Source organism: Bicyclus anynana, chromosome 1, assembly GCF_947172395.1.
Source record: "Bicyclus anynana chromosome 1, ilBicAnyn1.1, whole genome shotgun sequence".
NCBI classification, from domain to species: domain Eukaryota; kingdom Metazoa; phylum Arthropoda; class Insecta; order Lepidoptera; family Nymphalidae; genus Bicyclus; species Bicyclus anynana.
The window spans coordinates 9,227,706-9,240,710 of NC_069083.1; the positions used below are offsets into that span (position 1 = coordinate 9,227,706).

At 34.8% G+C, this 13,005-nt stretch overlaps 1 protein-coding gene across 3 annotated transcripts in view; it reads left to right on the plus strand.

Annotated features, from left to right (window-relative positions):
• The window catches only part of LOC112049616 (long-chain-fatty-acid--CoA ligase ACSBG2), a 37,490-nt gene that overhangs the window by 10,423 nt on the left and 14,062 nt on the right, over positions 1-13,005 (plus strand). For all 3 annotated transcript variants that reach the window (XM_024087577.2, XM_024087578.2, XM_024087579.2), the window contains exons 2-7: positions 2,370-2,463; positions 4,676-4,880; positions 6,674-6,808; positions 8,343-8,544; positions 9,207-9,308; positions 12,408-12,557. In XM_024087577.2, the coding sequence (XP_023943345.1) occupies positions 2,370-2,463; positions 4,676-4,880; positions 6,674-6,808; positions 8,343-8,544; positions 9,207-9,308; positions 12,408-12,557 (888 nt within the window). The remainder of the gene's footprint in view (positions 1-2,369; positions 2,464-4,675; positions 4,881-6,673; positions 6,809-8,342; positions 8,545-9,206; positions 9,309-12,407; positions 12,558-13,005) is intronic.

The window sequence follows — 13,005 nt, forward strand, 5'->3', positions numbered from 1 at the left end:
AGTATCAGTAAGTACTTCTTGGAAGGAATAAAAAAAATTTTGAACTTAATGTACTCATTAAAATATAAAAGATGTGGCTGATTTTCATAGTTTTACTGTAGACGTAAAATCAAACCGATCATTTTTATATTACTCATATTACAAGTAATTTTATAATATAACATGATAACATTTATCAATGATGGATGAATGCAGTTGTAGGAACTATTCAAAATGTTTAAAGTGCATTTGAAATATTTTTAAAGACTTTGTTATGAAGTAACTAAGTATGTAATATCAATTAAATTGGAAAATATTTAATTGTTAAGTACTGACTTAAAGTTTAATTTAGATTTAAAAGTCTTGCTAGATATCTTATTATTTTATAATATTAATATTTTAACGAATACAATTAAACGTCTTAGACGGTTATCGTTAAGTAGCAATTTCTTCCAGGCAAGTATTTGGCCTTTGAATTAGGAAAACATAAGGACATTAGCAGGTGGACAATTATGATTCTATCTATGTAACTAACATACCGACTGGTTTCGTACGTTTTATTTGCATGACAATATAACTATTCGTACTTACCTCTATTAGATACTTATAAAGCTATTACAAACACGCCACATTGTTAGATGTTTTTAACTATGGTAGGACACTTGTTAGATAACTCATTATGATTGTTATTATTACATTTTAGGGTCTCGTAGACAACTTAAAAGGAAAAACAAACCCTTACAGCTAGGATCAATTTTATTGTGTCTGTCTGTCTAGAGTCTAGATAAAGGGTCTAGACTCTAGACCCTTTATCCGGGGAACGGGTGCAGATAGGTATAAACGGTCACAAAAAACATATAATTCGACACTCATAAGGGAATCAAAATGCAATGCATTTTAATTCACAAAGAAAGCAGAGTACTTAGTCTAAATTTTCATTTCAATGTGTCAAATAGTTAACATATGAAAGAGCTTAATTGGCACTAGCTTAAATTTTTTTATTATTTTTACGATGTGTTATTTTAGATTTATAACTAGAAGTTTGTATGGATCCCTCGGTAGGTGAGTCTACTCGCACTTGAATAATTATTTATCCTGACAAAACAACATAGGTACAAGGAATTCCTTGATAAGAAAATGACTCATTGTCGCTTTATTATCAAATACTCAAAAAACTAATTTACGTGGTGCCTACTCACTAATATTCGTGGTACCGTCTATCACTCGATTCATACCAAATTCATTTGATAAAACTTTAAAAAGAAAATTAATTAATCTTTTAAAAAAGCGTTGTAATATGTATCTTATCAGATCAATCTGATTAAGTTACACAGTTACACACCTACCTTAATAAAGTGCGAACAACATTTCAGGTGATTAACCTGAAATGCCGACAAATGCCTACGAATCGTAACACCTGCCACAGACGATCAAATTTATCGACGAATGCCTACGAATCGTCACAGACGATCAAATTTAATAAATATGGTGACGGTTATGGATTATTGATTTCGATATTTTTTTCACTGCCCACATCCCTAAGCGCGCTGCAAAGTGGAGAGTAAACTGGATCGTGTGTGGCTGGCGTAAGATGCCTTGCTTACCATTAAAAAACATTTGTCGTCGTCATCAACTCATATTCGGCTCACTGCTGAGCTCGAGTCTCCTCTCAGAATGAGAGGGGTTAGGCCAATAGTCCACCACGCTGGCCCAATGCGGATTGGTAGACTTCACACACGCAGAGAATTAAGATAATTCTCTGGTATGCAGGTTTCCTCACGATGTTTTCCTTTACCGATTGAGACACGTGATATTTAATTTCTTAAAATGCAACACAACTGAAAAGTTAGAGGTGCATGCCCCGGACCGGATTCGAACACACACCCTCCGGAATCGGAGGCAGAGGTCATATCCACTAGGCTATCACGGCTAGACAAAAAACATTTGTATTGGTAATAATATAAAAAAAATAACAACATGCCACTCACCATCCCAATCTGTTGTTGTGTTAATTTACCTCTACAATGCCAGTTACGTGCGGTTAGCAATCATTATAGATGACAACTAGGTACGAGTATAACTATGGTTCTAACGTCTAACGTAACGAAGTTAAATAATAAGAACGAGGCTGTCAAGGGCCATTTAAGTCGTTTTGCGTGGTAGATACCTTTCTAAATTTACGTATTACGTATATAATTAGTTTTCTAAATCCTAGAGTCTAAAGTGCCTCTAGTAGGTAACCAAGGATTTTAAGTGTTTCTCAACAAGAACATTGACCAAAACGACTATCGAAACAATAACGGTTGACTCAACACTGCACTATATAATCTATAAGTATCTAAATCAATAAAATTTAAAATATCCATTTTCAAAATATTATTTTATTTCAGAACGTATCTACTGTGATCGTAGAAAACGGCGAACAAATCAACGTCACAGACATGCAAGTCCCGAACGGAATAAGTCAACAGAAGTTTTTAAATGGTAAGTAATTATTCTTTAAAGTCAAATATAATTATTATAGTCATACCTTGTACACATATATGTTTTCTGTGGTCATACTTACCTATTATATGAATCGACGCAGAGTCAAAAGCTCTTGCGCACGTTTGTATCGCATAATTTGTTGCACGCAGATTATATCAAACGAATTCCAAACTTATAGATTTGCAAATGAACAAGTTAAGATTTGTTATACTCACAAAATGACCAACACGAAAATCTTCAAGAGAGTTTGAAATAAAACATAAAAGTTGTTCTGTTGTTAACGAATCTCAGAATTTCAAGTTTCTTTGTTGTTATTTTAATCAACTAGATAACAGCTTTAATGTCTGAAGCACAGTATACTTAGTCTGAAGTGACTTTTTAAATAAGCGCACTCCTTTAAGTCAACTTACAAGAAAAAAAAAGTTGTCCATAGGAGACGAAAGGAAAAACCCAAAGAAATCTTAGTTGACAATTTTGTATTTCACAGAGTTAAATATTTGTTTTTATTTATTAAGATAAAGCAGCTAAAATTCACACGGTTTACACAAGCGATTAACGTGAAGACTTGATTTTTGGTCAGTCACAAGACCGTTGACCGGTTCAGTTCAATGATCAATTGACATTGTACTTATCTTTTTTTCCGAAAAATATTGTTTTTTATTATTTGCTGGATGCAGGCGGATTCTATTTAATAATAGAAGAATAAAATACTTATATGAGAAAGAAGGACACACTGAGCAGACCATTTAAAAATGTATTGTGTATAGTCATTTAGAAGCGTTAGTTTTTAGCCATTTTTGTTCTGTAGTTATTACTTGATGTAAAAGTTAAAACTGCAAATTATCAAATGGTTATTAACAATAGAGAATAGTAGGGGAATAGGAGGGAGAGCTAACCTAGGACATAGATATTTTATAGGTAGATAGGTTATTTGTACGAATAGGTAGATACGTACCTGCTAACGAATGTTCAAAAAGTATAAAAACGTTCTAGTTTGTTTAGACTGCTTCATTAAGACACACACCTGTTAGATTGTTATAAATATGCTAGTTTTCTGTTAGGATGTTTATTGCCTAGAGTATGCGGTCAAGGTGTTCCGTGATTCAGTACGATCCAGCACCTACTTACTCTTACTCCTCGTACTAGATAGAAGCTAACTACGACCTAGCTACATCTTCTTTATCATTTCATGGTGTAGTTTCATTTCCAGTATAGTCCACACATTGACCGTCTTAACCATCGACCGATTTTTTCGAGTTTATCAGAACTGTGCTTAAAATTATTATGAAGTCATGTTATTTATTATACCTATAATATTTTTGTACATTAAAGTCATTAGTACGTGATTACATAAGTATATAAGTATTAGCATAAAAATTGCAAGGAAGCGTTATTTAATTGTTGAGGACACAGAACATAAAACACTTAAGCTATGCTGTTTATCCGTGGTTGAGGACAAGAAGTTATAATATAATTATTACAATCAAATTAAAATAAATGTTCATTTTCAACAGAAAAATTAACAATGAACATTACGTTGGCGTATTTCTCATTGAATAATAAACACAATAGGATTTATATACGTTATTAGTAATAAAGGAAAACTCAACCAATTACAAGTTCAGGAAGAAAATAGATATAACCTAGATAACTACGAATATGTGAATAGTATTAGTCATTGTATGATGTCATACGAGAACATTAAGTACTAAAATAGCTGGTTAATTATTGTATTTTTGTATTTTTTTTGTACTCTCAGTTAAAGTTAACATTAAACTTTCTTTACTACAGTGTTATGTATTTTTTTAAATAAAGAAACATCTGTGCATGCGAATATTTTAGTCCTCGTTTCTCTAGGCCTTGCGTTAAAGATAATCCGCCTGTAACCTTGAGTTATTGTCCGTCTATATGTAAAAAGAACGGCAATAGCTATACTATTTAAGAAAAAGCATTGTGTGGAATGCCCCTCCTGCTTCCGTTTTCCATTCCACCTTCAATATGGGTATTTAATATGGGTATTTTCAAGTCAACAGTGAATATACTCTCTCTAATATCTCTTACCATCAGGCCTGACTGCAGTCAAGCGCTTGCCTTTTAAAACACAAAAAATAGACTGCATCATCATCATCATCACCTTCATTTCTGATTACAGCCTAGCGTTTGGTTTTATGCCTAACACCAAAGATGCTGATGGTTGCATTGTTCTTAGGTCCAGATCAATTCGTCCCAGCCGACAGTTACACATGCTGCACTCCTGGCGGCCACGTGAGGATTCGCATGGGGTCTCGCGGTGTAGCCGCAGAGCCCCCTATATCGGTGCCTGGTCTACTGAGCAGGACTGCCGCTCGATACCCTGACGATATAGCATTCGCTACCAAGAAGGCAGATGGGAGATGGCATAAAACAACTTACAAGTAAGTGTTACTATACTACAGTCTTTCCTGATGAGTACCGTTTACCGTTTACACAGAAATGAAGGTAGAAAACACATGTCATTTCCTCAGAATACAGAAAAACACTGTGTTTTTCTGTATTCTGAGGTCTATATTTATGATAACTTATCATAAATAAGTTTGTTTATAAAATTTTATATTAATAAATAATACTAATAAATATGTTCAATCAAATTATGAATCAATTATGCACCGTGACAAATCTACTCACCAATTTAATGACAGTCATGTGTCAAAATTCGAGCAGATAGTTTTATGGAACCCAAATGGCCTGTCACACCACTTTTTAGAAGTTAAACTATTTTTTAGAAACAAATGGCGTAGTATCGGAAACCCACTTCACACAAAAGAGCTGGTACGGTACAAATTTCAAAAGGCTCACGAGACCGAGCACCACAAGATGTAATGAAATATACACTACATTATTATATTTGGGCAAATCACTTGATTTCGCACCAAACACGCCATAATTCAAATACTTAAAATCCCGCTGAATGTCTCACGACAGATTGCAGGAAAATGAGAGACTAAAAAAAAAAATGTTATATAAAATATATTAACCATACCTAATTGTCCTAATTTTGATTATTATTAGGTGTGAAATGACTAGTGATTTTATACCCTCATTTTTAATTTGTTTGTTGGTAAACAGTACTCATCAAGAAAGGCTGTAGAATAGTTAAAGTGTGGTCACGTCAAGCTTCAAACCTCAAGTTTGTCTATTTGTAGTGACCTACTCGTACCACTGATTCGGATCGGCTGAAATGAGTCGTAAGTAAGCTCACCAGTTGCCCTTTTTTCGTTACAAGCAACATATTGCGTTCCGATGATAGCTGCTGTTCACAAGGCATAATACACACCCTACACACGCTGGGAAGATGACATCAAAAAGTTAGCTGGACCGCAATGGAAACAAATTGCCCAAGATAGAGAGATATGGCAATCCTTGGAAGAGGCCTTCACCTGAGAGGGGTTTCTAACAGTATAAATATGATTATGAACCAAAAATACATTACATTGTAAATAATTTTCGTTTTTGTTAGTTTAATTTTTTTTAGTTTAAGGTACCTAATTGTAAAATTTATATAGGAAATAAAAGGCTTTTTTATTTTATTTATTTATATAGAAAAAATTAAACTGGCTATTAATTATATCTAACTAAGATATACCTAAAGCCTGAATCCTGATTACGAACATTGTTACGTTGTCTCGTGTAATAAAAGAGCACAGAGCCTTTCATTCCACTAGACAACGTAACACACTAACAAGGCGTAACGTACAACCGTGTCAGCAGTATCAATTATACGGGGCCCCCGGGCTACACAGGCCCCTTACCTACATGTGAAAGCAAAAAATAGTAAATATCAACATTCTCACAACAAAACGTGCTTCCCGAAAAAGACATAAAAACTGCCTTCATAAAATTTATTAAATTTGAAAAATTTTTTTTTTGTTTCATTCAATATTCACACAGTCGAACCCAAAAAAAACTCATTACATCTTGTGCAAAAAAACTTATTACAACAAACATTTTTTTACCAATTTTACTTTGTGGTGAAAGAGTAAGGGGTAAATCCAAAACTAAAAATATTTTTCGGGATTTGTCACTCGTCTATTGGGCCCCTCAGCTAATTTTGGATACAGAGCCCCTCAAAGGCACACTACGCCACTGCACAATAGTGTACATACTAGTCAAGAACTATCAGGTAGGTAAATTGCGGAATGGCAATAGTAATGTATTTTTTTACTTTCAGACAGTACCAAGAAAACGTGCGTACAATTGCGAAGGGTTTCCTGAAATTAGGGCTGGAACGATACCACTCAGTCTGCATATTAGGTTTTAACTCGGAACAGTGGTATACTTCTGATCTAGCAGCGATACATGCGGGGTAAGTTAATTTGATTTAGTTTTAGAATAACCAAAGCGTCAGTTTCATAGGTGGGTTGTTGTTGTTGTAGATGATGAATTTTATTGACGAAATTCAGAAGTCTTTTGATTTTAATTTTATATTGTCTACCAGGTACCTTTCTCCCCAAACTCCTTTGGTTTGGAAGATTCAATTTCAAATTAATATAATTCAGTAATTAGATAATAAATTTTAAACGTTTATTGACTTGAATACAGAAGAAAGCATTATTAGTTTCATTCATGGAACCATCATAACAAAGTCATAATTCATCATAGTCATTAAATGATTTTACAAAATATATTTTGTTGAATTTTTGTCAAGGCAAAAATTAAACCTTGACAAAAACAAAGAACCAATGTACGATGTAGGTTAATTTAGGTTACCTATTTCTAATTTTCCATGTTTTGCAGGTAGGTATATATCAATATTAGATCTTTGTAACGGTACATAACCACCGAAGTTAGTTTTTGTAGACTAACACAGACATTACTGGGCAACAACGGATAACGAAATGATCTTGGCGTGTATAACTGCATTAAGTTAAAGTTATTCAATGTAGGTATAGTGTTGCAAAACTTACTTCAGTGTATAATGTAACTCATATCAAGTATTTTTATTAAATTCAAAAACTCAGAGATAGTAGGTACGACAGTACACTACGTTTATATGTAAAAAACTGGGATATTTTTTGTAATATTGTTAAAAAATTAAATACACTTTTGCAGGTACATTGCAAAAGTGTATTTAATCTTGTTGAGTATGTGGTCACACTTTCCTAATCTCTGATGTGTTATCGTTTCACTTATCACCGTTCGGATTTGTAGGTCGAGCATTGACCGCACCATGTATTTGAAAGGTAATATCAAATCACTTACTTGGATACAAGTCCATGGGTGAAAAGAAAAAACTTTGTAATTTATGAATAAATAAGAATCGTATATTGATTTTATACGATTCCTTGAGTTTTTTCACTAGTTTAGAAGTTATGCACTTTATTCTATAGAGGTAGATAATAATTAGAAGTATTTTTGTCCAATATTTTTATATTTTTATAGTATGTACCTATGTATATGTATAATTTTATTGTATTTACGTAATTCTTGTCTATTGGTTTCGACAAAGTCGATATCGTATCTACAAACTAGTACTTACGCCTAATGCCTGGGTACTAATATTAGAAAGAAAAGATAATTATGTTTGTCAAGGACAATCTCTGAAAACACTGAACAGAAAACTTTTTACCATCTTTGAATCTTTTGACATCCTAAAAAATTATTAACTTAAACTTTTTTTTGTGATGGTGATAAACAAATAAAAAAACACCCAACTGTGGCAACCCAAGTGTTAGTTTTTGAAAAACGAAACCTATTCATACCGTACCTACCTACTAACAATTTTATTTTATTCATACGGTTACTGCTTAAATTGTACAATTCTTTTCGCACCGGTAATTAATTAGACGGACGACTAGCATCTAGTCTAAGCCTTTGAAAAACAATAATGTCTATTTTAGAGGGTACGCTGCTGGTATTTACACAACGAACTCTGCAGAGGCCTGTTTCTTCTGCCTGGAGTCGTCGCGAGCCAACATCTGCGTGGTTCAAGACAAGAAACAACTGGACAAAATATTGTCAGTACAGGGTCGCTTGAAGCATTTGAAAGCTATTGTGCAATGGGAAGGAGTTGTGAACACATCCATACCCGGAGTTTATAGTGTAAGGATGATTTTTAATTTCTTATTCTCTTACAGTACTATCAATACCTACGGCAAAATATATCAATATCTACCTATTATAGTTCCCTTCATTTCTATCATTCGTTAACTTTTCATATTTTACCAGGGGCGTAGCTAACCTATCAGCCGTATCAAAGATATGGGGCCCGCGGACTACACTACCCCTTACGTTTAAGCAAAAATTATCTTAATGTAGTTATAGAATGTAGGTCCATCCAATCCAAAATTTTTTTTTACCTTGTTAAGCGTGCGCCCAAAAATTTTAAACAACCTACATAGGTTAAGACTATGTCATATTTATTTTAAGCGACCATAAAATTAAAAAAATGTAATTGAATTGAAATTTTAGCTTCTTTTGTGAGAATTTTTTACCCTTCATTTGGGCACCCCAACTAATTTTGATACAGAGCCCCTCCAACTAATTTTGATACAGGGCCCCTCCAAGGCACGCTACGCCACTACATATTACACTTAGTTTCACTGTTATCCTCTTTTAGACATTCCAACCATCTTTATCCTTACTCTCCTCTTGTGTGTAAATATTGTTTGTTAGTTAGAGTTAGTATTAAGCAGTGGCGTTGTCGTTTGTAACTTTTGTTCTTGTTGTTTGCCGTTATGTTAATTTACTTAATTTTCTTGCAGTGGGATCAAATAATGGCTATGGGCGCGAAGGAGCCAGACACGCAACTTAACAATGTACTTAAATCAATCGCCGTCAACGAATGCTGTACTCTAGTCTATACGGTCAGTACCTATAAAATAAGTACTTATATCACATGTTTTTTGTGCTTATATGTAGGTATATGTCATAGAATAAATAATGTTCTAGAATGAGTCTTTACAAGCAGCGCGGTAAAGCCGGTGAAACCCATAAAAACCTTCACGCGTCTCCTTGACATCCGCTTACACACACATATTTAAAAATTTAACGCTAACAACAATTACGTAAATTAATAAGTATATTATTCAATATTTACCAATAAAAAAATACTCCATCTTAATTCTTTACTTTTTGTAAACAGTTTTAAAATATTTAAAAACATAAGACGCCATTTTTCTTGAATAATATTGAAAATTACTGATGCGACGCTTCGTGTCGACTCGAGAATGTATTCGTTTTTGAATTTTGTATTTGAAACTGCTACGACACCGTTGTGTTCGGCGCGCTCTATCTGCCTATTATTCCTTAATCTGTGGCATATGTATATTAACTGTCAACTGCCTGGTTAATCTTGTGGTTACTTCGTATCACGAGGTCCTGTGTTCGAATCCTGGGTCGGGCGACGATAGTGCGAGCTATTTTCTATTAAGAAATTTACCTACAATGGTCCATGTTAAGCATACAGCTTAACATGCGACCATCGACATATTTTGTAAAGTGACATAATATACATAATATAGACAAAATATCAACCAATACACAATATTGCTGTTTCATTGCGTTGGGACGAAAGAAATGGGACTTCACAGTCCCATTTCTTTCGTCTACTCTGCCGCTATTAGTCGACACTTCTCCATTTCTCTTCACGAAATATGTCGTTAATCACATGCTAGGCTTACTGAATTGATAAATTAGTGATGCCTTGCAGAGCACGTAAAGCCGTCGGTGCCAGTCACTTGATAGTGGTCGTTACAGTGTTTAACATTATAACATTATCATTTATCACCCTAAGCCCACCAACACGCATTATAGTAGCGTGGTGGGTCCAAGCTCCATATCTCCTATGAGCCGTTAAAATATGCTGATAATGATAATGATGATTACGATATTAATGGTAATATTAGATATTTTATATTTGACGAAGATTTATGCTAATTTAAATCTTGTATTGATAGGTTACCTCACACAATCATTGTTTAATACATTTTTTTTTTGTTTTTATTCTTTACAAGTTTGCCCTTGACTACTATCTCATCTGATAGTAAGTGATGATGCAATCTAAGATGGAAGCGGGCCAACTTGTTAGGAGAATGAAAATCCACACCCCATTCAGTTTCTACACGACATCGTACTGGAACGCTAAATCGCTTGGCGGTACGTCTTTGGCGGTAGGGTGAACTAGCCACGGCCGAAGCCTCCCACCAGCCAGACCTGGACCAATTAGGAAAACCTCAATAAGCCTAGCCGAGAATCAAACCCAGAACCTCCGTCTTGTAATTCCACCGCGCATATCACTGCGCCACGGAGGCAATCAAAAATACAGTTAGGTATACAAATAACTTACGAGAAATTAAAGGCCAATATGCACGTGTCGTTTGCACGTGGGTTTGCTTGTTGTGAAAATAATACCTAAGCTGACACCTTCTAGGAGTTAGATAATAAAATTGGATAAACAGCATTAAAAATTAAAACCGACATTAACGTAACGATAACAAAGTGTAGATGTAAGGATGTTTTATTAGCTCATAAAATGGATATTAGATAAGAAGCGATTAAAAAAATTATATCATCTACAAAAGCAATAGCAATACAAATATCTGCATGCTTTTAAAAATGGACAAAGTTATAAAATTTTCATTATCTATTTATCTACATCAAATAGGAAAAATACAAAAACGAATTTTAAAAAATCTTTAAATTTAATTAAAAACATCATAAGTAAGTATGTACAATGTACTTACATAAGTACATAAGACTGGTAAATAGGTAAATAAATGAGGTAAATATATTTAAAATAAGGTTGCAGGGTTGCGATTCCGTTAATTTACACTCGTTGACGAAATTTTTGCATAAAACACGACCTATTCGAATCTTAATTTTTTTTATACGATGCCAACACTAAAATGTACTTTTCCGTCACTAACAATGAAGTTGCCATGGAAACGAACTACGTCACAACGATGTAACTTTACAGAATTCACGTACAGATTACCTTTAAGATTTATTGATAAGTGTTTAATTCCAGAAGATTATCACAAAATCATTTAACATTGAAAGGACTAGGTGCATTGCACTGAAATGCTTAACGTAGTGCTTAACTATCTTTAATCTTGTTAATACACATAATATCTCCAGCAGTTAATATGGGGTATTAATTAATTAAATATATTAAAAGGTATTAATATTTTGTATAGGATTAAGAACGCACCGTTGTTTCTATGCCAGTTTATTTAACGTGAGCTAAAATTTGTCGTTGATATTCGGGGTATTTAGAAGAAGACTTGGTCGCTAACTATGGGGTTAATAAGAAGGCTCTGTGATTTAGCGGGCGATGGAGCAAGATATGTTTGGAGTATCTGCTTGATCGAATCATAAATAAGATCTGCAGAAGAAAGTCACTGACATAGGTCAACGAGTCGCGAAGTCGAAGTCGACGGTCTTGTGGTGTGCGCGTTGCATTTACAAGACAGAGGTCCTGGCTGCGATCCCCGGCTGGGCCGATTGAGGTTTTCTTAATTGGTCCAGGTCTGGCTGGTAGGAAGCTTCGGTCGTGGTTAGTTATTACTCTACCGCCCAAGATTCCAAAACAATGTCGTTTAGTAACCGAAAGTGGTATGCATTTTCATACTACTCCTATCAAGTTACTCCGTCTCCATTTTAGACTTCTTTCACTTTTCATCATCACTTACCATCAGGTGAAATTGTAGGGCAAAGTGGCAAAGAGTGGGGAATACAGTTCGATGAGTCATTGGACGTTGCCCAAGGTGCTAGCGTCCCTGCATCGGAAAACGTCATCGGTCGACTCCCCACTACAGACATGATATCTAGCGGGTTACGGGGTACCGTAGGATGCTGGCAGCTTGAGAACTAGATGATAATGATTTTATAATATGTTTAATAAAATACGATAAGTATCTCTAAAAGAGGCCCATATTATATCAATGGTTTTCATATCCTTTCAGTCTGGCACAGTGGGTCCACCAAAGGCTGTGATGCTATCCCACGACAACCTCACGTGGGACGCGTTCTCCATCTCCGAAAGAGTGGGAGACCTGCAACCGACGGTAGACGTGCTCATCTCATACCTGCCGCTGAGTCACGTCGCTGCTCAGGTACGTACGAAATTAATCTAAGTATACTTACTTCTGTACCTTACTTAAAGTTTTCCACAATAGGTAGTTCAACAATAGGTCATGATTGATTCTAGAGGAATAGTTTAAGAGCGAATAATGTTCGTGATAGCCCAGTGGATATAACCTCTGCCTCCGATTCCGGAGGGTGTGGGTTAGAATCCGGTCCGGGGCATGCACTTCCAACTTTTCAGTTGTGTACATTTTAAAAAATTATATATCACGTGTCTCAAACGGTGAAGGAAAAACATCGTGAGGAAACCAGAGAATTTTCTTAATTCTCTACGTGTGTGAAGTCTGCCAATCAGCATTGAGCCAGCGAGTGGACTATTGGGCTAACACCTCTCATTCTGAGAGGAAACTCGAGCTCACCAGACCTTCGTCGTTTTATAAATGCTAATATATTGTAACCTGTTGGTGTCCAGGTTGG